Genomic DNA, 21,231 nt, shown 5'->3' on the forward strand with positions numbered 1-21,231 from the left:
CTCTAACTGTCTGACCTCACGTCTGCCAGCTAAACCCTGCAAGGGGTCACTCCTGATTTGCACAGGTGTTCAGTGCAGGAAGTAGCAGATTCCTAGGGCCTGGAAAAGGGACGACCCAGGGAGGACACGGTGGCAGGGGTTTATTGAGCATCTCAGGAGACGGTCAGACAAAGAGCAAGGTCTGGAAGCTCTGGGAAGGAGAGCGTAGGCCAGGCATTAGGGGAGTAGCCCTTAAGCACTACCATGACTGCACAGAGGAACAGACTCTCAAGGGAGCTGATCCAATCATCACTGTTGTGGCTATCCTGGAACACCTTGGGCACCGAGAAGGATTCAGGAGCAAGCCCTGGCGCCAGTGCCCAGCTGGCTGCTGAAGGAGGGGGAATGGCCAGTGGGTCTGCAAGATTGTGGCTGCCCCTTCCCATCTATACCTCAGCTCAACCCTTCTCTTCCTCCAAACCCACTGTTCACACTGGGAACTCAGCAGCACCAAGCTTCACAAAGCATGGGGTGTGTCTATCTCGGCACATCTTGCCTCTGCCCTGTGCACTGGACAAACACGGGCACTGTTGTGTTTATCGCTGGGGGATGGGATCAGGCGTTACCCCTTAAGGTGTAATTCTGTGGGCAAGGGGACATAAGAGGGGCTGAGCCGAGCGGTATTTTCTGGCCTTGTCTTGGAAGCTATTCAACTCAGGTCTCCCCTCCGTGCTGGTGGGAGTCCCAGGGGGCCCCTCTGAACAAGCAATCAGCCCCACTGCCACATGCCAGGCACATGCAGAGTAATTCCCCCCTAGATTATGCCCACCAGCACATCTGGTTTTCTGGTCTCCCGGCAGCGGCCAGAGATTCTCCCCAAAGGCAAATTTTCACCTAATCTGGCAAGCCAAGGATTTAGGCTGTCCTCGCAGCGTAGTTACTACCCTCTGCTTGTGGAAACAACAGGCTGGCCTCCTGCTGTGCTGGGATGATCCTGGGTCGATTGGATCGCAACCAGCACAGATTCCAGGGGAGGCGTCACACATGGAGCAGAAGAATATCTCTACAGTGTAGATCCATGATTGATACCCACTGAGGATCCGGCACCGTCATTTCAGTAAAGTCAGACAACCACAGTCCTGGTGGAACGCCCTCGACTCCACAGCTGTGCCCACTTACACCAGGGTTGAATTTGGCCCAGTGGGGGGTTTTGTTTTTTCTTGGAGGGGTTCCCACAGGGTATCAGCAGCAGAGCTGGGTAGAAAAATTAACATTTGCAATGAAGCCTGTAAGCAGACAGGACTCGCCTGGCTCCAGGCTCTGTCTGAATTTGAAACTCAAATTGAAATCTACAGGCATCTGGCCAGGTCCTGGGCTCAGAAGGAAAACTCACTGGTGGCAAGCAAGGTGGGTTTACAGGTGAATCCACTTTCAGAGCTACTATCTCTCTGATGTTTGAAACTAACAGCCCTGCTCCGAGCACCCCCCTGTACGTTGGGGTGTGTGAAGTCCTAACACACGTTTGCAGCTCAGGCCCCATCTGAATCAGAATCATCAAGAAAGCATGGAGCAGCTCCCTGCAAGCCAGATTCATTGTGCCTCGAGCGGCCAGCTCTGTACAGACAGCTGGAGCACGCAACCTTCGATAACTGTGCAAAGCAGGTGTAACTAGTGGCTGGGTGACCTCAGAGATGGCCAACAGCTGAAAGTTAGGATGCTTCTTATCTGAAGCAGTTTGCTCTGGAAACAGAGCTGCAAATCCTACAAGATTTCCCAGCACTGCCTGGTTCCAGCCACAGCGAACGCACAGACAAGACTTTACAGGGGTGGTTATGTTGCATTTCACTCTTGGGACGTCACAGCCGGGTCTTCATGCACTGAACAGCCAGCCCCCTGCCAGCAGTGCAAACTGAGAGTCCCTGCATTCCCAAGCGATCGTGGTATTTTCTCTGTGAGTCCCTGCCAAATCCAGCCAGTACACAAATGAAGACTAAGAAAAAGGCAACACCTGATAAGTCAGTCGAACTTCAAAGAAGGGTTGGGTTATTACAGTAGTATCTAGCAACTGCCCCCACGTTCAGGGCCCCATTGTGCTGGGTGCTCCTAAGAGACAGTCCTGTCCTGAAGAGATTACATTATAAACAGGCAAGGCTGGCAGAGGATGGGAAGAAGGAAACAGATGGAGGATGGAGGGGGAGAGAGAGATTAAATGTCTTCGCCAGCCAAGGAATGAAGAATAGATCTCCTGGGTTCCAGTCCAGTGCATCATCCACTGCCCCATCCTGCCTCTGGCATTTGTTTTTTATATTAAATCTGAGCGCTTGTCATCTGACCCTGACCAGCTGCAGCTAACAAGCTCCCACGGGCTTTAAAACCTAAGGTCTTTTCCAAATTCCTGGCTGAATAATTGCCAGCTGCCTCCCTAATTTGCCTTGAGGTTTCACTGGGGTGTGGTCTCCCCAAGCCCATGTCAGAGGATTGCTGTTGACTTTAAGAGCTGCCACCTTCCATGCCAGAGCTGACCAGATAATAAGAGTCCTTGATATATTTTAGTCCTGCCTGAATGGAAATCACAGCACAGCCCTAACTGTGGAGTTACTCCCGATGCCTCTACACTTATAGCTCCATAATAGATTGTGTTTTATACAAGAACAGCCAGACTGGGTCAGACCAAGGGTCCATCTAGCCCAGTATCCGGTCTTCTGACGGTGGCCAATGCCAGGTGCCCCCGAGAGAATGAACAGAACAGGGAATCATCCAGTGATCCATCCCCTGTCACCCATTCCCAGCTTCTGGCAAACAGAGGCTAGGCTGCATAAAGTGCTCCAGCCAGTTTTATATTATGTCTTAACCAGATGTAATCTCCTAAAAAGAGATGGGAGGAAGCAGGAGTCCACTTCCCGCAAATGTGTGACAAGGGTGGAGATACAACCATCTTATTCCCACCCCCTGTGATTCATAGACTCCAAGCAAGAAGGTACTATCTAGTCTGACCTCCAGTATAACACACAGAATCATAGAATCATAGACTTTAAGGTCAGAAGGGACCATTATGATCGTTTAGTCTGACCTCCTGCACAACGCAGGCCACAGAATCTCACCCACCCATTCCTGTAATAAACCCCTAACCCTATGTCTGAGCTATTGAAGTCCTCAACTCGTGGTTTAAAGACTTCAAGGAGCAAGAATCCTCCAGCAAGTGACCCCGTACCCCACGCTGCAGAGGAAGGTGAAAAACCGCCAGGCCTCTTCCAGTCTGCCCTGGAGGAAAATTCCTTCATGACCCCAAATATGGCGATCAGCTAAACCCTGAGCATGTGGGCAAGACTCACCAGCCAGACACCTAGGAAAGAATTCTCTGTAGTAACTCAGATCCCACCCCATCTAGCATCCCATCACAGGCCATATCTACCGCTAATAGTCAAAGCTCAATTAATTACCAAAATTAGGCTATCCCATCATATCATCTCCTCCATAAACTTATCAAGCTTAGTCTTGAAGCCAGATATGTCTTTTGGCCCCACTGCTCCCCTTGGAAGGCTGTTCCAGAACTTCACTCCTCTGATGGTTAGAAACCTTCGTCTAATTTCAAGTCTAAACTTCCTGATGGCCAGTTTATATCCATTCATTCTTGTGTCCACATTGGTACTGATCTTAAATAATTCGTCTCCCTCCCTAGTATTTATCCCTCTGATATATTTATAGAGAGCAATCATATCTCCCCTCAGCCTTCTTTTGGTTAGGCTAAACAAGCCAAGCTCCTTGAGTCTCCTCTCATAAAACAGGCCAGAGAACTTCCCTGAATTAATCCCTGTTTGAACTAGAGTGGCTCTTTTTGCAAAATATCCAGTCTTGATTTTAAAATTGCCAGCGATGGAGAATACACCATGATCCTTGGGAAATTGTTCCAGTGGGTAATTACTCTGTTAAAAATGGATCCCTTATTTCCAGTCTGAATTTGTCTAGCTTCAACTTTCTCCCCTTGGATCCTGTTAGACTTTTCTCTGATAGACTGAAGAGCCTATTATTAAATATTTGTTCCCCGTATAGGTACTTACAGACTGTGATCGAATCACCCCTTAACCATCTCTCTGGTAAACTAAACAGATTGAGCTTGTTGAGTGTCTCACTTTAAGGCCTGTTTTCAAATCCTTTATTGTATTAATTGACAAATAATTTATGCTGGAATAAAACGAGAGCATATCCTAAAGCAGAATCACAAAGGGGCAGAGTTAAGGTTAATTTTGTATTTCCCCATCCTTAACATTGCATTAATGTCAGTTTTTGGCCCAACGTTGACCCTGTGCTTAACAGAAGACAGACCATGACTCCCTTCTAGCCCAATTCATGATGGCTACCAAATCTGCCATCAGATATTAACTATTGCTGGTTGCTAGTGCCAACTTGGGCCAGATTTGAACCGGAGACTGCTTACAGAGCCTATTCTCAATGGCTTGAGGTCTCCCGTGTCTCCGTTCCATCGGAATTTTGATGCGTCAGTTTGTCTTTTAAAATTAAATCTCCTTTCTAGCTTTGCCAGACTTCTAACTCTGGCTATGTCTATACTGCAAAGAAAACCTTGCAGCTGGCCGGTGCGAGCTGAGTCGGGCTCCCAGGGCTCAGGCTGGCCAGCCATTTCTCTGCAGCGTTGACTTAGCCCAAGCTCTGGAACCGTCCCACCTCATGGGTCCTAGAACCTGGGCTCCAGCCCAAGCCCGGAAGTCTACACTGCAATGAAACAGCAGGGCGAGCCTGAGTCAGCTGGCACGGGCCAGTCGCAGGGGTTGCGTTGCTGTGTAGACAGGCCCTCTGTGACCGCCTAGGAGGCTATAACAACAATACAGTACTGAGCACTGCTGGGGAACAGCATTCGGCACGTCATCTGAAAAGCGCTCCACGAAGGTAGATCAAGTAACATTATTCTCATTGTACAGCTGGGGAAACTGAGGCACAAGAGATCAAGGGTCCTGTTTTCCAAAGGGGTCCTCTAACTCTGGGTGCCTCCAGTTTTTGGGGCGTGCCCCTTTCGAGACACTTCGGCCCCGCTTTTTAGAGCTGCTGAGTACCTACACCTTCAAATCAAGTTCGCTGGAGCTGCTGGTGGCCAGCATGTCCGGCAAGCAAGCCCCAGGCATCTCTGGCAAGGGACCCAGCATCAGAGGCCACTTAGGGGAGCCTGGCCCATAATCTCCTGGAGCCTCTGTGTCCCTAGGTGTGAAATAATCCAAGTGCCCTGTGCAGGATCGTACAGAGAGGGATGGGAGAAGAACCCAGGCACCCTGGTGCTGCTTCCGTCCAGCAGCGAGATTCTGATTTGCAGTGGTACTGAGCACGCACAGCTCCCATTGACTTCGCAGGGAGAGGCAGGTGCTCAGCACCCACTGAAAACCAGGCTTGACGGAGAGTGTGGAGGAGGAACTGCTCGCGATACACCAGCCTCAACCCCCCAGAGCCGCCGTGCAGTTTGGATCCTGATGCAAACGACTGCAGCCTCCAAAGGGTTACGCTGGGTGTAGAGCTGCGAGGGGCTGCGGCCGGCATATGAAATGATAAATTGCTGAGGTCACTCCCTGACCGTGGGAGGGGCCGGATCCCTCGAGGAAACGTTTTAAGAGGCAATTCCGAGCAGGGATTAAGCCGTGAAATGCAGCAGTCCCAGCTCTCCTGCGTAAGTCAATCTGCAATTCATTAGCAGCATGCGGTTCCCATTTGCTGGCCCGGGCATTAAAGTCACTGGCCAAACAGATGGAGCCGGGGGGTTCATAATGAGGATAGCTGCAATACTTTTCTGACATTAACACTTAGGTCAGGTCCTCAGAGGGCGCACGAGGAGCTGGCCTCAGCCCTCGAGCCACCCACTCCCTTCTCGCTTGCTCGCGAAGTGGAGAAAGGACCGCAGCTGTCCAAGCAGGGCTTTCACAACCTCCGAAAGGGAGCCCAGGGCTTAGGGTTTGCTCTCATCAGTAACCAAGGGGAAAAGCAAATATTTCTCCCTCCTCTTCTTCCCCCCCAAAGGATTTTGCAATCTAGCCAGCCCAAGGGGCAGCCCGATCAGCCAGTTGCTGCCCCCTCGCTGTGCCTTGCCCAGAGCTGCTGCTATCCCATTTTCCAGTGTTCACTTTGTAACGAGCAGGTTGGCGTGTAGGTCTTTGTGCCACCGCCCTCTGTGAGACGGCATCAGAACAGCTCAAGTGTGTCATAAGCCTTATACTGCAAACAACTAACAGAGATGCGCCATTAACTCAAATGGCTCAGGCCTGCATTTTGGGAGCCAAATTCCATCCCTCCTACCACTGTGAAGTTCTGAGCACCTAGTGACAGCTAGGATGGCGGACAAGGCCAAAATTTGTTACAGTATTTTAGTATTTTTGGACATTTCTACAGTTCAAACCATCAAGATGCTCATTATGGTACCATCTCATGGCCCAAGAGGGCTCCCAAAGGTTGAAAGAGGAAGCCCCCATGAATTAATTTGTTATAATTACTCACATCTGAGAACAGGTGAAGAAGGAATACGCTGAAGTGGGGAGGGGCTGGGTCTAATGGTCAGAGTAAGAGACAGGCAGGCTGGACACTTTGGTCATATCCTCAGCTGGGCCACCAACTCGTTACATGACCTCAGGCCAGTCACAAACTCTCAGGGCGTGTCTGCACTGCAGTTAGACACCCACGGCTGGCCCATGCCAGCTGACTCAGTCTCATGGGTCTCGGGCTAAGGGGCTGTTGAACTGCAGCGAAGATATTCCGGCTCTGGGACCCTCCCACCTTCCAGGGTCCTGGAGCTCGGACTCCATCCCGAATGTCTACACTGCAAATAAACACCCTTTAGCCTGAGCTCCGTGAGCCCGAGGCAGCTGGCAAGGGCCAAGCGTGGGCTTTTAATTGCAGTGTAGATGTACCCTTAGAGCTTCAACTTGAGCAATAAAACTGAAAAGAAATATGTCAAAGGGTGTGTGTGTGTGTGGGGTTTAGTTTGTGTTTGTAAAGACCCCGGAGACTGTAAAGGTGTGCACTGTCCTGCACGCCCCCTGGTGTCCAGGTGTGGAACTGCAGGTGACCCCCGCCCTTACTTTCACCTAGTTAGGGAGTCAAAATGTTCCCTATAAAGGATCTGGGCCAGGGGAAGCCGGAACAAACTAATCCAAACCAGTCTGTCACCTGGAATCAGGACTCAGGGAAGGAGAAATCACAACAGACAGCCCATAAGGTCCTCGCCTCAGCATCCTCCCAAACTTAGAGTCCTCATGCAAAGTCTCTGGGTCTGGGCAGGCTAGAATCCAGGAGCCAGAGAGCGAGCGCATCACCTCCTGTAGGCTAGGTGACTTCACAGCCCTTCCCTAGACCTCTCAGCCAGACCTGCTCCCACCCGAGCTCAGCACCCTCTTCCAACAGCCCAGCCCCAGGGCCTCCTGGACTACACCCAGCCTGCCCCGTGCTCCTTCACAGGGCCCTGGCATGTCCAGTGCTGTAGCAGGGCCCTGGGGCTAGCCTGCTCGCTTGCTATATTCAGGTCAACAGTACTCCGCTTCGACAGACACAACGCAACCTTCAACAAAACCTGGCAGGCAGACTCGAGCTCCAAAGAGTATTAAGGCCACAGCCCTGGTTGGCACCCAGGGGCCCCCCCAGCCCGGTGTGACGTCTGTGCTTGCGGTCGCTGTGGGGCAGGAACTTTGCCTTTGTGTCTGTGCAGTGCCCCACATAACATCCATCCTCATGCCGTCAAAGCAGCTCCCTAGGATTCGAGGCGGTAAGCTCACGACCCCGCTCAGAGGTGGAGAAGTATGCACCAGAAGTAATTGATAGGGAGACTGAGGGCTCAGTCCTACTCCTACGGCGCAGTGATCTTGCGCACGGTCTCACAAGGAGTCTGTGGCACAGCTAGGAGTTCAGCTCAGAGCTTCTGAATGTCCTACCTGCTAGACCAGCCTTCCTCTCCAGCTACCTGTCCTCCTGGGATCTGGGCTGAGCTGGGGGAGCATGGAGGAGCTATAGGACCCGAGCCACGAAGTCTATGGGAGCGTTGCTAGGCCCAGGAGTGCAGAATTTGGTCCATCTGCCTTTCTAGCTGCAGAAAGATTTAGCTGCAGGTGTGTGTCTCCCAAACAGCTCAGCTTCACAAGCCGGACCACCTGGGGTGGGGGCAGCACTTCCATTTGGAAATGCCCTCAGGTGGACAGCAGGCATCCGTCCCAAATCTCTCTGCCTCCTTTACTCGGTTTGCCTGCCAGCAGCCAAGACTAACTAAAACGGCTGAGATAGACGCCTACAGCCACCACAACACCTCCGCGAAGGAGCCAGTCCCCTCTAGAACCACACCGGTCTCAATTCCACTTGAAATATGTTACAGAAGAAAGCAAAGGTCTAAGGCAGCATGGTCTAAAAGACAGAGCACTGGACTGCGAGTCAGAGCACCTGGGTTCTGTTTACTGAAAGAAATCTGATGAGGTTCAATAAGGATAAGTGCAGGGTCCTGCACTTAGGACGGAAGAACCCAATGCACCGCTACAGACTAGGGGCCGAATGGCTCGGCAGCAGTTCTGTGGAAAAGGACCGAGGGGTGACAGTGGACGAGAAGCTGGATATGAGCCAGCAGTGTGCCCTTGTTACCAAGAAGGCCAATGGCATTTTGGGATGTATAAGTAGGGGCATAGCGAGCAGATCGAGGGACGTGATCGTTCCCCTCTATTCGACATTGGTGAGGCCTCATCTGGAGTACTGTGTCCAGTTTTGGGCCCCACACTTCAAGAAGGATGTGGATAAATTGGAGAGAGTCCAGCGAAGGGCAACAAAAATGATTAGGGGTCTGGAACATATGAGTTATGAGGAGAGGCTGAGGGAGCTGGGATTGTTTAGCCTGCAGAAGAGAAGAATGAGGGGGGATTTGATAGCTGCTTTCAACTACCTGAAAGGGGGTTCCAAAGAGGATGGCTCTAGACTGTTCTCAATGGTATCAGATGACAGAACGAGGAGTAATGGTCTCAAGTTACAGTGGGGGAGGTTTAGATTGGATATTAGGAAAAACTTTTTCACTATGAGGGTGGTGAAACACTGGAATGCGTTACCTAGGGAGGTGGTAGAATCTCCTTCCTTAGAGGTTTTTAAGGTCAGGCTTGACAAAGCCCTGGCTGGGATGATTTAACTGGGAATTGGTCCTGCTTTGAGCAGGGGGTTGGACTAGATGACCTTCTGGGGTCCCTTCCAACCCTGATATTCTATGATTCTATGATTCTATACTGACCTGCTGAGTGTTTTGGGCAAGTCCTTCCCCTCTGTGCACCTTAATTTCCCCTGCGTGTACCGTGTGGGTAACAGCCACTGTTTTCCTTTGTAGAGAGCCTGGAAACCTATCAATGAAACATGCTCTATAAGAGTTAATATTGGTATTATTCTGTCTTGTGTAGGTACTTATCCCACACTCATCACCTTGGTATCTGAGTGCCTTCCAGTCCCACATTAACATCAGTGCTACAGGCCAATGGAAAGGAAGCCAGCACTCGCTGGCTCGAATCGGGGGCCACTTCTCATGTCCCAAACCTGACTGAAGCTCCGACGAAAGAAGCCCCAGGATTCCGCCTTGCCCATAGGCAGTGGACTGCACTCAACCACGGTCAGACAACGCGTTGAAGGCGTGGATCTCTCCACCACAAATGGAAACTCATCGAATCACCACACTGGGACTGTGGCGAGAAGCAAACCACAAGACACTTCACGGGCAAACTGCCCCTTCCAGGCTCACAGTGGTGGCCCGATGGGTGAGGGGTTCTTTGGAATCGCAAGATGAAATTATAATCTCAGCTTGCTGCTTTCCTAAGGCTGCCTGACAGAAAGAAGAAGATGACGCACATCTGGCTGGCGTTTGTTCTCCCCTCCTCTCCCCAGGTGGAGAAGCGCGTGCAGGAGAGAGTCTTACTTGGGATTTTACTCCCAGACGGACAGATACATACTGCTCTAGGTTTATGTTAGAGAAGGCAGGTCAAAGGACTGCGGGAAGATCTGAGAGTTTGGTCAAATGTTTGCATGTCAGTGAGGAAGGGGGAAGAAAGAAAGGGAAATTCCAGGAGTCAGACCAGAAATAATGACTGTTTTTTTGTGTTTCGAACAGAGAGGGGGAGGGGAAGATCACGACACCGCGACACACTGCCATCAGATCTCCTGTTGCAACAGCCAGAAAAAAATTAATCCTTCGGCTCAGTACAAACAGTTCAACAAACGCTCTCAGGCCGATTGGAGTTCTCTGTCCATTCGAGGTCACCCCAAAGCCCTGTGTTCCAATGCAATGGAGCCCAATCCTGCCCCCGGGAACAACGCCCCACACATTACCCAGGCAGCGTCTGCTGGATGTTGCCTCCTCGTGGTAGCTACAACATTCCGCGCAAGCCTGTGGTAATATCTCTGCCCCCCAGATCTGTGCTCGCACCCCAGACCACACAGGCCTCGCGAGAGGTTGATAAAGGGCCCGGGGCAGTTTGTAAGACCACCATCCCAGCCACCTCGCCTGTGGAATGCAGGCCTCTTGGCAATCAATGTGCAACCCAACTCCATGCACCTGGGGCTAACAGGGGAGACATGTATGGCTGGCCACAATAACTCCCCGGGGAGCCCCTGGGAGAACAGCATTTGCGGGGGCAGAGCAGCGCATGGTGCCAAGGCTGGCAGAGGTGCAATTATCATAGCAATGCCAGCGGAAACATTCTCCAGGCTGACCGGGTTTACTGGGACCTGGGGGGATTGCTCTGGGTGTGCTGGGGCAGACACTGGAGTATGCGTTGCTGGCAGGCAGGGCTATTCGGCCTGCTCGCGACGCAGTGAATTCTACACTCTGCAGAGCAGTTTGCTGTGTTACGTCTGCACCACTCTTGTGAGTGTGTGCATGAGTGAGGGTGCCCTCTGGTGGCTGAGCCAAACCCAGGATACAAGACCTACTATTGCCAAAGGCCTGAGCGCCCATCACAGAAGGATCAGGACCGTAGTCCCAGCTCCCTTTGTGTGCGGGAAATATCATGATGATGGTGTCTATTGTCTGGAGACAACAGATTCATGATAAGCTCCGGGAGCAATGCACAGCCTAATGGTTAGAGCCTGGCATAGGGAGCTGCGTGATTGGGCTCAGATCTGCCACTAACATGCAACGTGACCTTGGACAAGTGGTGCTGACTTTTCAAAAGGAGCCTCTGCTTCGGGGTGCCCAACGCTTAAGCTGTCCCTGGTAGAGAGGCAGATACACATGGCTGAGCAGTTCTGATTCCACCAGCACACTCTCTCGCTCTCTCACACACACCCACACACACACACACCAGTGCCCTGGGCAACCACAAACAGTGCCCCAGTGCAAAAGGGGACCTTTCAGAAATCACCAAAGGCCCTTAAGCAAAATAAGCTGTCCTGGGATAAGAGGGAAGGTGCTCTCATGGGTCGGTAACTGGTTAAAAGGTAGGAAACAAAGGGTAGGAATAAATGGTCAGTTTTCAGAATGGAGAGAGGTAAATAGTGGTGTCCCCCAGGGGTCTGTACTGGGACCAGTCCTAGTCAACATAATCATAAATGATCTGGAAAAAGGGGTAAACAGTGAGGTGGCAAAATTTGCAGATGATACAAAAGTACTCAAGCTAGTTCAGTCCAAAGCAGACTGTGAAGGGATCTCACAAAACTGGGTGATTGGGCAACAAAATGGCAGATGAAATTCAAGGTTGATAAATGCAAAGGAATGTGCATTGGAAAGCATAATCCCAACTCTACAGCTAAAATGTTAGAGTCTAAATTAGCTCAAGAAAGAGATCTTGGAGTCATTGTGGGCAGTTCTCTGAAAACATCCACTCAATGTGCAGCAGCAGTCAAAAAATCGAACAGAAAGGTGGGAATCATTAGGAAAGGGACAGATAAAAAGACAGAAAATATCATAGTGCCTCTATATAAATCCATGTTAGACCCACATCTTGAATAGTGTGTGCAGATGTGGTTGCCCCATCTCAAAAAAGATATATTGGAATTGGAAAAGGTTCAGAGAAGGGCAACTAAAATAATTAGCAAAAAGAAAAGGAGTACTTGTGGCACCTTAGAGACTACTCCTTTTCTTTTTGCGAATACAGACTAACACGGCTGTTCCTCTGAAACCTAAAATAATTAGGGGTACGGAACAGCTTCTGTATGAGGAGAGGTTAAAAAGACTGAAAATTTTCAGCTTGTAAAAGAGACGACTAAGAGGGATATGACAGAGGTCTCCAAAATCACAACTGGTGTGGAGAAAGTGAATAAGGAAATGTTAGTTACTTGTTCACAGAACACAAGAACGAGGGGTCACTCAATGAAATTAATAGGCAGCAGGTTGAAAACAAACAAAAGGAAGTATTTCTTCACACAGCACACAGTGCACCTGTGGAACTCCTTGCCAGAGGATGTTGTGAAGGCCAAAACTATTAAAGGGTTCAAAAAAGAACTAGATAAGTTCATGAAAGACAGGTCCATCAATGGCTATTAGCCAGGGCAGAGATGCAACCCCATGCAACTCCTAGCCTCCGACTGCCAGAAGCTGGGAGTGGACGACTGGGATCAATGGATGATGACCTGTTCTGTTCATTCCCTCTGATGCACCTGGCACCAGCCGCTGTCGGAAGACCGGATACTGGGCTCGATGGAACCAGAGTGGCCGTTCTTATGTTCTTATGAATCATGCACTGGCATAGCCCAGGGGTCTCTCTAAACCCAGACCCAGCTTGCCTAGTCTAGAGCTGTGAAAGCCTCAGAGCAGCCCCCTGCAACAAACATAATCTTAACGTGCCTCCATGGCAGCCACCACTCAAGGAGGCTTTTATAAACTCTCCCTAGACGGAGGTGGGTCTTGGGAGAGCTAAGAGGCGGAGCCAGTCCTTTAACTCCACCCCCTTAGGAAGGCTTAAAAATGGAGCCCCCTGCAGCAACGCTGCCAGTCCTGCCCTGTCCTGCACCAAGACAGCCTGTCACGCCAAACTCCTTTCCCTCAGCTACCAAGGCAGTCAGAGACTGATCTATCAGCCCCCAGCCCATCCATCAGTATCCAGCCAGCGCTAACTAGACTCTCTGCTTTACCACACACCAGTGGGGGGTGGGGGGGGCAGATTGGTGATTTAAGGGGCTAAGTGAGGATGTTGACTCTCTATTCCCCATTCAGCTCTTGGCATCTCCACTGAGACTGTCACCAAGGGGCCAATTCATGCCAGTCACAGATGTGGGGTTTTCCCCCCAGACGGATGCTTGTGCACTGAGATATGGACACCCCCCCGCCACCAACTCGTGTCACAAAGGCCCATCTTTCAAGGCTGAAAGTAGCTGTCCCGTTATAAGCTGGGTTTCCCATCTCCCTTCCCGAGTTCAGGCTAGATGGGCTGGGAAGACTGGGTGGGGGGGAGTCAGTGATGGAGAATTATATGGCAGTGGGGAACTGGCTGAATCATTTCACTGGCCATTTCCAGGCTTGCTAAGGTTGGGCTGTGAAAATTTTATTTCAAACAATGCAATATTGTTTTGGGCCGTTAGCTGGTCTCCACGGAAACACACACTCAGCCGTAACTCTTTGCTGACTGAGTCCAGTTTGTTGTGAATAACAGCTTTGGGTCACGTCTCACCTGGGCTGGATTTGTCGGGGGGAAAGTCCACATGGGCCAGTAACAAGTCTCCTCCACCAACTAGCATTTAAAATCTCTCTCTGACATGTGCTCCTTTTCTCTCATTGACTCCAAATCAGATCAGCATGCCAGTTAAAATAATAATACCTAGCTCTTATATGCGATGTTTTCCAGCTCTGCAGATTCACCTGGGATCTGAGAGTCAAGCTGGGTTCTTCCCTTCCCATATATCATCCCCAGTAATAAACATTTTGCAGGGCCAAGATGCCATCAGTTGCACCTGAGCAACCCGCTCTGCTGTCCATGGGATTGCACAGGTGTTCTGGGTTGTAATTAAGGAGGCAATTGATGCCCAAGAAGGGGCAGACTCCAGCTCACTGGCAGTGTGGTATGATGGCTCTCAGGGGAAAAGAGATCTGCTGGTTAAGCAGCTGCCATTTTGACACATTGTTATTAATAATCACATACAAAAACCTACATTCCAAGAACGCTCCTTAGGCTGCAAAGTCAAGCACTCGGAAGTTAGGAAATGCCAGATAGACAGTTGCACGTGCAACCCGCTCTCTGGCCCCGTGTGTGTCCCACGTGTGCACTGACGCAGTGAGTGACTAACTCATCTCGCAGCGGCAGGCAACAGCCTGGCCGTGAGCACAAAGACCCAAGCTCTGCAGGTGAAGGGCTAGCCTGGAGTTCCCCTTCCAGCAGTGGGACTCTCCACGCTCATTTGGCAACGCTACCGGATGGAGAGGCAGGTCCCAGCCCCACACCCCTTCTGCCCCACCCTCTCTTGGCAGCCGCAGCCGCGCTCCAGCTGGCCTCGCTCTAACAGGGCATGCTAGAAGATCCAAAGCTGAACCCAAAGCCCAAGTGCATCCCCACACCCCAAGCCCCAAGACGTGGTCCCTGAGGCTGGCCCACAGGGAGCCCACGCCCTGGTGAGGTTCATCAATGCAGCCTGTTCCCGAGAGAGAGCAGCAGCTAGCCGGAGTGGAGCGTGGAACCAGGCTTCACATCTCTGGCCAACACACCACTTGTGCTGCAGGACATCCGGACACTGCCCGGTCTGACGCCGGGTGTTCAGGAGGGACCTGTCAGCCCCTCGGGGAGGATTCTCCCATCACTATGTATTCCCTGGGTCAGGTGCTATTCAATATTTTCATTACTGACGTGGATGATGGAGTGGAGAGTACGCTTATCAAATCTGTGGATGACTGGCTAGGGAGGAGTTGCAAGTGGGGAGCGGTTGCAAGCACTTTGGAGGACAGGGTTAGACTTCAAAACAACCTTGAGAAATCGGAAAATGGGTCTGAAATCAACAAGAGGAAAGTCAACAAGGACAAGAGCAAGGTATGTCACCTCTAAGGAAAAATCAAATGCATTACTACAAACTGGGGAATAACCGGCTAGGGGATTGGACTGCTGCAAAGGGTCTGGGGGTCACAGCGAATCACAATTTGAACATGAGGCAACATTGGGATGTGGTTGCGAAAAAGGCTAATCTCCTTTTGGGGTGTATTGGCAGGAGTGTGGTATGGAAGATAGGGGAGGTAATCATCCCACTCTTCTGGGCACTGGGGAGGCCTCAGCTGCAGCACTGTGTCCAGCTCTGGACACTGCACTTCAAGGAAGAAGTGGACAAATTGGGGAGAGTCCAGAGAAGAGCAACTAAAAGGATAAATGTTTAGAAAATCTGACCTGTGAGGAGAGGTTAAAACCACTGGGCATGTGCAGTCTTGAGAAAAGAAGACTTGGGGGGACCTGACAACAGTCCTCACGTACGTTCTGGGCCATTACAGAGAGGACGGGGATCAATTATTCTCCTTTGCCACTGAAGGGAGGACAAGCAGGAATGGGCTTTATCTGCAGCAAGGGAGAGTTAGGTTCGATGCTAGGAAACACTTGCTAACTCTCCGGGGAGTTCAGCTTTGGAACAGGCTTCCAAGGGAGGTTGTGGAATCCCCGTCATGGGAGGTTTTTAAGAGCAGGTTGGTCAAACCCCTGTCAGGGCTGGTCTGGGTTTATTTGGCCCTGCCATAGTGCAGGGGCCGGGACTTGATGACCTCTCAAGGTGCCTTTCAGCCCGACATTTCTATGGTTCTACGATTCTCTATTATCATCTGGTTTGAACAGGTCCCTACAAACCTCTGCTCTTTGGACTCAGTGGAAGACACCTCATGAGGGCAGGGGACCCGAAAGCCTCTTAGGGCACATGCTAGGAGCTTTGTCTTGTCTGGGATTTTTACCATTTGATCCAACCAGAAACATCTCAGAGGCAATGGATATATGGACTCTGGGGCTTTTGACATCCAGCCAACATCTGTGCTTCATTTGGTCTGGGGTTCACGTTCTCAGCAGCGCCCTCACCCGCTTGCACCCCTAAATGCGATCCCTAGACTTAATGTAGTGACGCTCGCCTCGGAAGCTGTTGCATCATTTGTATTGGTGGGTTTCAGTGTGAAGTGCTGGCCTGACAGCCCTAGGGACTGAAATCCCCAGCTCAGGTACAACACAGTCACAGTGCGAGCGTCCCCCGAGCTGCCCTGCCCAGGTGCTTCATCTCTCTAGTAGGGTGAGGGCAAGTTCGGTGCCCAGGGGCCCATCCAGGCTGTCAGGGTTCCCCCCACCCACACTGAACTCTGCCCACATGAAAGTCCCCCTAAGCTTATATTCTACCAGCTTAGGTTAGAAACTTCCCCAAGGCACAAGTTCCTTTCCTTGTCCTTGGACGGTATTGCTGCCACCACCAAGTGACTTACACAAAAATTCAGGGAAGGGTCACTTGGAATCCCTGTCCCCCCAAAATATTCTCCCAAGCCCCTTCACCCCCTTTCCAGGGGAGGCTTGAGAATAATATACCAACTAATTGCCTTAGCAATGTGAGTACAGACCAGACCCTTTATCTTCAGGACACTAAAATCAATCAGGTTCTTAAAAGAAGAACTTTATTATAAAGAAAAAAGTAAAAGAATCACACCTGCAAAATCAGGATGGAAGGTAACTTTACAGGGTAATAAAAAGATTTAAAACACAGAGGACTCCCCTCTGGACTCATCTTCACAGTTACAAAAACAGGAATAAAACTACCTTTGTAGCATAGGAAAATTCACAAGTTAAAACAAAAGGTAATCTAACGCATTTCCTTGCCTGCTTACAATTTCTGTAATTTTAGATGGATTATTCCAGGAGGTGTTGTACCGACTTGGTCTCTTTCTCCATCTGGAGAGGGAACAAACAAAGAGAGCCACAAACAAATCCTCCCCCGCCCCCCTCCAATTTGAAAGTATCTTCTTTCCTTATTGATCCTTCTGGTCAGGTGCCAACCAGGATATTGGAGCTTCTTAACCCCTTCCAGGTAAAGCGATTTAGTACAGCTGCCAAGGAGGGATTTTATGCTATCCTTCTCTATATTTATGACACAGGCCTTGGTCCATCTGCTTATAAATTTGAGATGCAGGGAACAGCTTTCACGGTGAGTTCTCTGCTACCTTTCAGTGCACATGGCTGCTGAGCAGAAGGACCAAACGGTTCCATTGCATCTGGAGCTCCCCCTCGCCCCAAAGCAGCCATGAGGTTTAACACCAGCTCTTGTGGGGGCTCAGGCCCCCAGGGTGCGGGAATGGTGCCCATTTTCCCATGGGCAGAGAGTTCCTGAAGAGCCTTGCTCAGGGAAGCTTCCCCTGCACTTACCATCCTCACAGAGGTTCAGTTTGGACAGGTTCCTTCCATCAAATGACTCCTCGAAGATGGAGCCGTTCTCCCGCTCGCTGAAGGTGTGCAGGTACATGGCCTTGTTCTCCATCCTCTCGCTGCCGGGGAAACAGAACAGCCAAGTGAGAAACTGAATGCGGGGAGGGGACACAGACACCACAGGGGCAGAAACTCCCTGTCACCCCCATCTCTGCCCTGTAACTGTAGGCACTGGAGTAACCCTGTGTAACCCCGACCCACCCCTGGGGTTAGCATCCACTAGCTTCTGCTCCATTACCCAGCATGCACTTGGACGTGTGTGTCTATCCATACGTGATGGTGCCCTCTAGTGGCCGGTCCACAGAGAGGATAAAGCACTTACTACTGCTGCCAACAGACCGAGCTCTCCGCTAGCTTATGCAGTAGATGCCTGCGGGTTTGGAGCTGAAGGAGCAGAGTTTTTGCCCTGGGAAGAATATGGGGGTTGTCTCAGGGCATGGATTCTTCACACACCGACAGCTCAGCTAGGGACTGGAAATGCCGCGAGCCTTGACATCTCCCTGAGCCAGTTGCACAGTGCTAGGAGAGGCCAGATGTGCTGAAGCCGAAAGGCCTCGTGCTGCCAAGCGGGGGGTGAGCTAAGGTCTCCAGAATCACTCAAGCATGGCTCTGGCCCAAGCCTGTCACAGCCCTGGTTCGTCTCAGGGAACAGCCATGTTAGAAGCACGTCAAGCCGCCTCACGCTGGAGCACCCTAGGGTCCTCCTTGGCCATGGACTAAAACACAAGGCGTCCGTACCACGCTGGGGATTTCAGACATGGCTGCCAGCGTGGGTTAACTCCCCTGCGATCAGGGCCTAGAGAGACCCTTGGTGGTTCCTGTGGGTGCGTGGGCCGGAGAGGTGGAACCGGGTCATTAGGCAACCCGACACAGTGTCCCCTCATCCCCCAGGCCCTGCCTTTTGCCTGCCCCATGTGGGAGGCCAGGCACCCTAGAGAGACTAGCCTGGGTCCATCCAAAAACCTTCTTACAGGATGTCCTGGCCCTGCGACATCGCGGCTAACGCCGAGCCAGCCGACCCATCTTGGCACCAGTGGGGCTGATCCCACAGTCCCTCCCTCGGTGGGAGTCGGGCCGGCTCCATGGAGAGATTTATCAGGGTCAGCGTGGTGCCAGGGAAAGGGAATCAGGCCTGATGGCCCCACTCCCCACCGGCCGTTCCCCTGGTATTGCTGGCCTGCACCATGGGGGTAAAGCAGTGCTAGGTGGGGGTGGGGGGTATTACACTGGCCTGGCACTGGGGAGAGTGACGCAGCTGGCCAAGGAGAGCCAGGCCAGGCCCAGAGCACTCTCCACAAGGGCTGTGGTGTGGAGGGGATTAATATGGGGCTGCTTCTGTCTGAGCAGAGCCTGCCAGGTGGAATGTGCTGAGCATCCCCAAACTCATCTCACGTGTGCCCCTCAGGCGCTGGCTGTGGTGGAGAAGGGCCTGCTCCCTCCGCCAAGCCCCCTCCGGGCCCCTTCTGGCTCCAGCCACCATCAGCTGCCACCTGCTAACTCCTCTGGGTTTATTTACCGAGACTCCCGGGGCAAACGGCTCCGTCTCCATCTGCTCTGGGCCCCCCAGGGCTGCCCTGCTCAGCGAGTCCCCCCTGGTTGGAAACGGCTCCACTCGGCTCTCACACACACCCAGCCCTGCACCGAACGCTCGCGGAGCATTCACACCCCAGCGCGGATTCGCGCCGAGCGAGAGGCGGGTTCTTTAGTCTCTGAAAAACAGATCCAGCCGGGCCATCCGGCCCAAACCAACCGTGCCTGGCACATGGCGCAGAAACCCTGGGCATTTCCATCGGGCACCGCTGCTCCAGCTGGGCGGGCGGGGGAACCCGCCTGAACATACACAGCCCGCGAAGGAAGCCCTCCACGCCCAGCCAGAGCTCACTGGCGGACCCACCCTGTGCTCTCCCTAGGGGGGGCAGGGCTCTCCCGGCCCCACGGGCCCCCGGCGCAGGGCTGGGGCTGAGGTGGCAGCTAGCGACTTAGTGCATCACACGCTGTATGTGGGCAGCTCCTGGGCAGCACCGAGGCACTAAGCAGGCAGGGACGGTGTCGCTGCCCCGGTTTTACAGAGGGGCACAGTCAGGTACAGTGAGGTGAAGGCCACAGTTCTGAGAGCCATGGTGGGTTCTCTTGGGGGGGGGGCAGCTTGGGGACACAACACTTGAGCACCCACAACTGGTGGCCACTTTGGAAAAGGGGAGCCTAAGTAACTTGCCCAAGGTCACAGAAGTAGCAGCCTCTTGGATCCCCAAAACCCCTGCTCTAATCACTACCCCGTACAACCAGAGAGAGAACCCCTGAGTCCTGGCTCCCAGCCCCCTGCTCTAACCACTACCCCGTACAAGCAGAGAGCGAACCCAAGAGTCCTGTCTCCCAGCCGCCTGCTCTAACCACTACCCCGTACAGCCAGAGAGAGAACCCCTGAGTCCTGGCTCCCAGCCCCCTGCTCTAACCACTACCCCGTACAAGCAGAGAGAGAACTCGAGAGTCCTGGCTCCCAGCCCCCTGCTCTAACCACTACCCCGTACAAGCAGAGAGAGAACCCGAGAGTCCTGGCTCCCAGCCCCCTGCTCTAACCACTACCCCGTACAACCAGAGAGAGAACCCCTGAGTCCTGGCTCCCAGCCCCCTGCTCTAACCACTACCCCGTACAACCAGAGAGAGAACCCCTGAGTCCTGGCTCCCAGCCCCTTGCTCTAACCACTACCCCGTACAAGCAGAGAGAGAACCTGAGAGTCCTGGCTCCCAGCCCCCTGCTCTAACCACTACCCCATAGAAGCAGAGAGAGAACCCGAGAGTCCTGGCTCCCAGCCCCCTGCTCTCACCAGGAGATAACCCTCCTTCCCATGCAACTCTTTCGACAGTGCATCCCTTCCCAAGCCGCTCTGGGAACCCCCGAGCTCACCGGCCCACCCATGGCCATGGGAAATCGGGCCACCCTGGAGAAGTTGCTCAAGCCGTGTCTGAAAGGGACTCACCTGCAGGTTGAAATCTTGCAGCTGGACGGACGAGGGGTTTTCCGCTTAGGTCCTAGGAGACAGCATGGCCAAGGGAGGGGGAAAGAACTTTGTGCTTTACAGAGAGCTCCAGAAACTCAGGAAGGGAAGAAAAGAGAGAACTAGGCAGCTCCTTCCATAGTCGGCTGGGGCTGGTCAGCCTCTCGCAAGGTTGCGCAGGGGGATCACAGAGATTTCCCCAAATCCTCCCGGCTCCTTCCAGGCTCCTTCCCAGTAGGCGAGAAGTGAGGGGGGAGCCCCCAGGCCTGCTCTAGGACCAGCCAGTGCCACAGCCGGGTGGGTTTGCCAGGCTCTTGTATGCAGCCCCCATGCCTGGGGGAAGAGGGCACCGAAGGATGCTTCGCAGAGCCAGAGGCAGCTGCAGGGCTGGGCTGCTGTGAACTGAAGTTGCTCCTTGGCAGGGGACTTTTGTGGCTCTTGGAGGAGTTGCCAAGGCTGAAGTTGAGGGTTTGCGCGCCCTCTTGTGGCCAAGACGCGACAGTGAGGGCGTACAGGGGGAGTGCATAACAGGGCGAAACCCACAGCGAAATAGCCAGGGGCTCATCCTAGCTATGGTCTCTCGGCCCCTGAGTATCCGAGCACCGTCCTCTTTATCCTCCCGCCAGTGGGAAAGCCTGTGCCCCCATGGGCAGAGGGGAAACTGAGGCACAGAGGGACTAAGTGACTTGCCCAAGGCCATACAGGATGCCTGCAGCAGAGTGGGGAACGGAACCCAGGTCCCCAGCTCGTGCCTGAAATACTGCCCCCGCTCCCATCCCGCCCCTCCCTGCCCTACCCCCCCCGTCCCGCCCCACGCAGGAAGGGTCAGGATGGCACAAAGAGCAGTCCCCTCACTCCAGCCACATGCACTAGCCCTAGTGGGAGACCTCAGCTGGGTTTGAACCCAG

The 21,231-nt window shown here is 52.6% G+C and overlaps 1 protein-coding gene across 1 annotated transcript in view; it reads right to left on the reverse strand.

The window, feature by feature from the left end:
* SCARA5 (scavenger receptor class A member 5) overlaps positions 1-20,736 on the reverse strand; it is a 137,392-nt gene extending 116,656 nt beyond the window's left edge. Inside the window, exons 1-2 of the mRNA XM_075126293.1 lie at positions 20,306-20,736; positions 17,268-17,386 (exon numbers count right to left, since the gene is read on the reverse strand). Of these exons, the coding sequence (XP_074982394.1) occupies positions 17,268-17,379 (112 nt within the window). The 5' untranslated portion in view covers positions 17,380-17,386; positions 20,306-20,736. The remainder of the gene's footprint in view (positions 1-17,267; positions 17,387-20,305) is intronic.
* Positions 20,737-21,231: the final 495 nt, after the last annotated feature.

This window comes from Caretta caretta, chromosome 3 (genome assembly GCF_965140235.1).
Source record: "Caretta caretta isolate rCarCar2 chromosome 3, rCarCar1.hap1, whole genome shotgun sequence".
Lineage (NCBI taxonomy): Eukaryota > Metazoa > Chordata > Testudines > Cheloniidae > Caretta > Caretta caretta.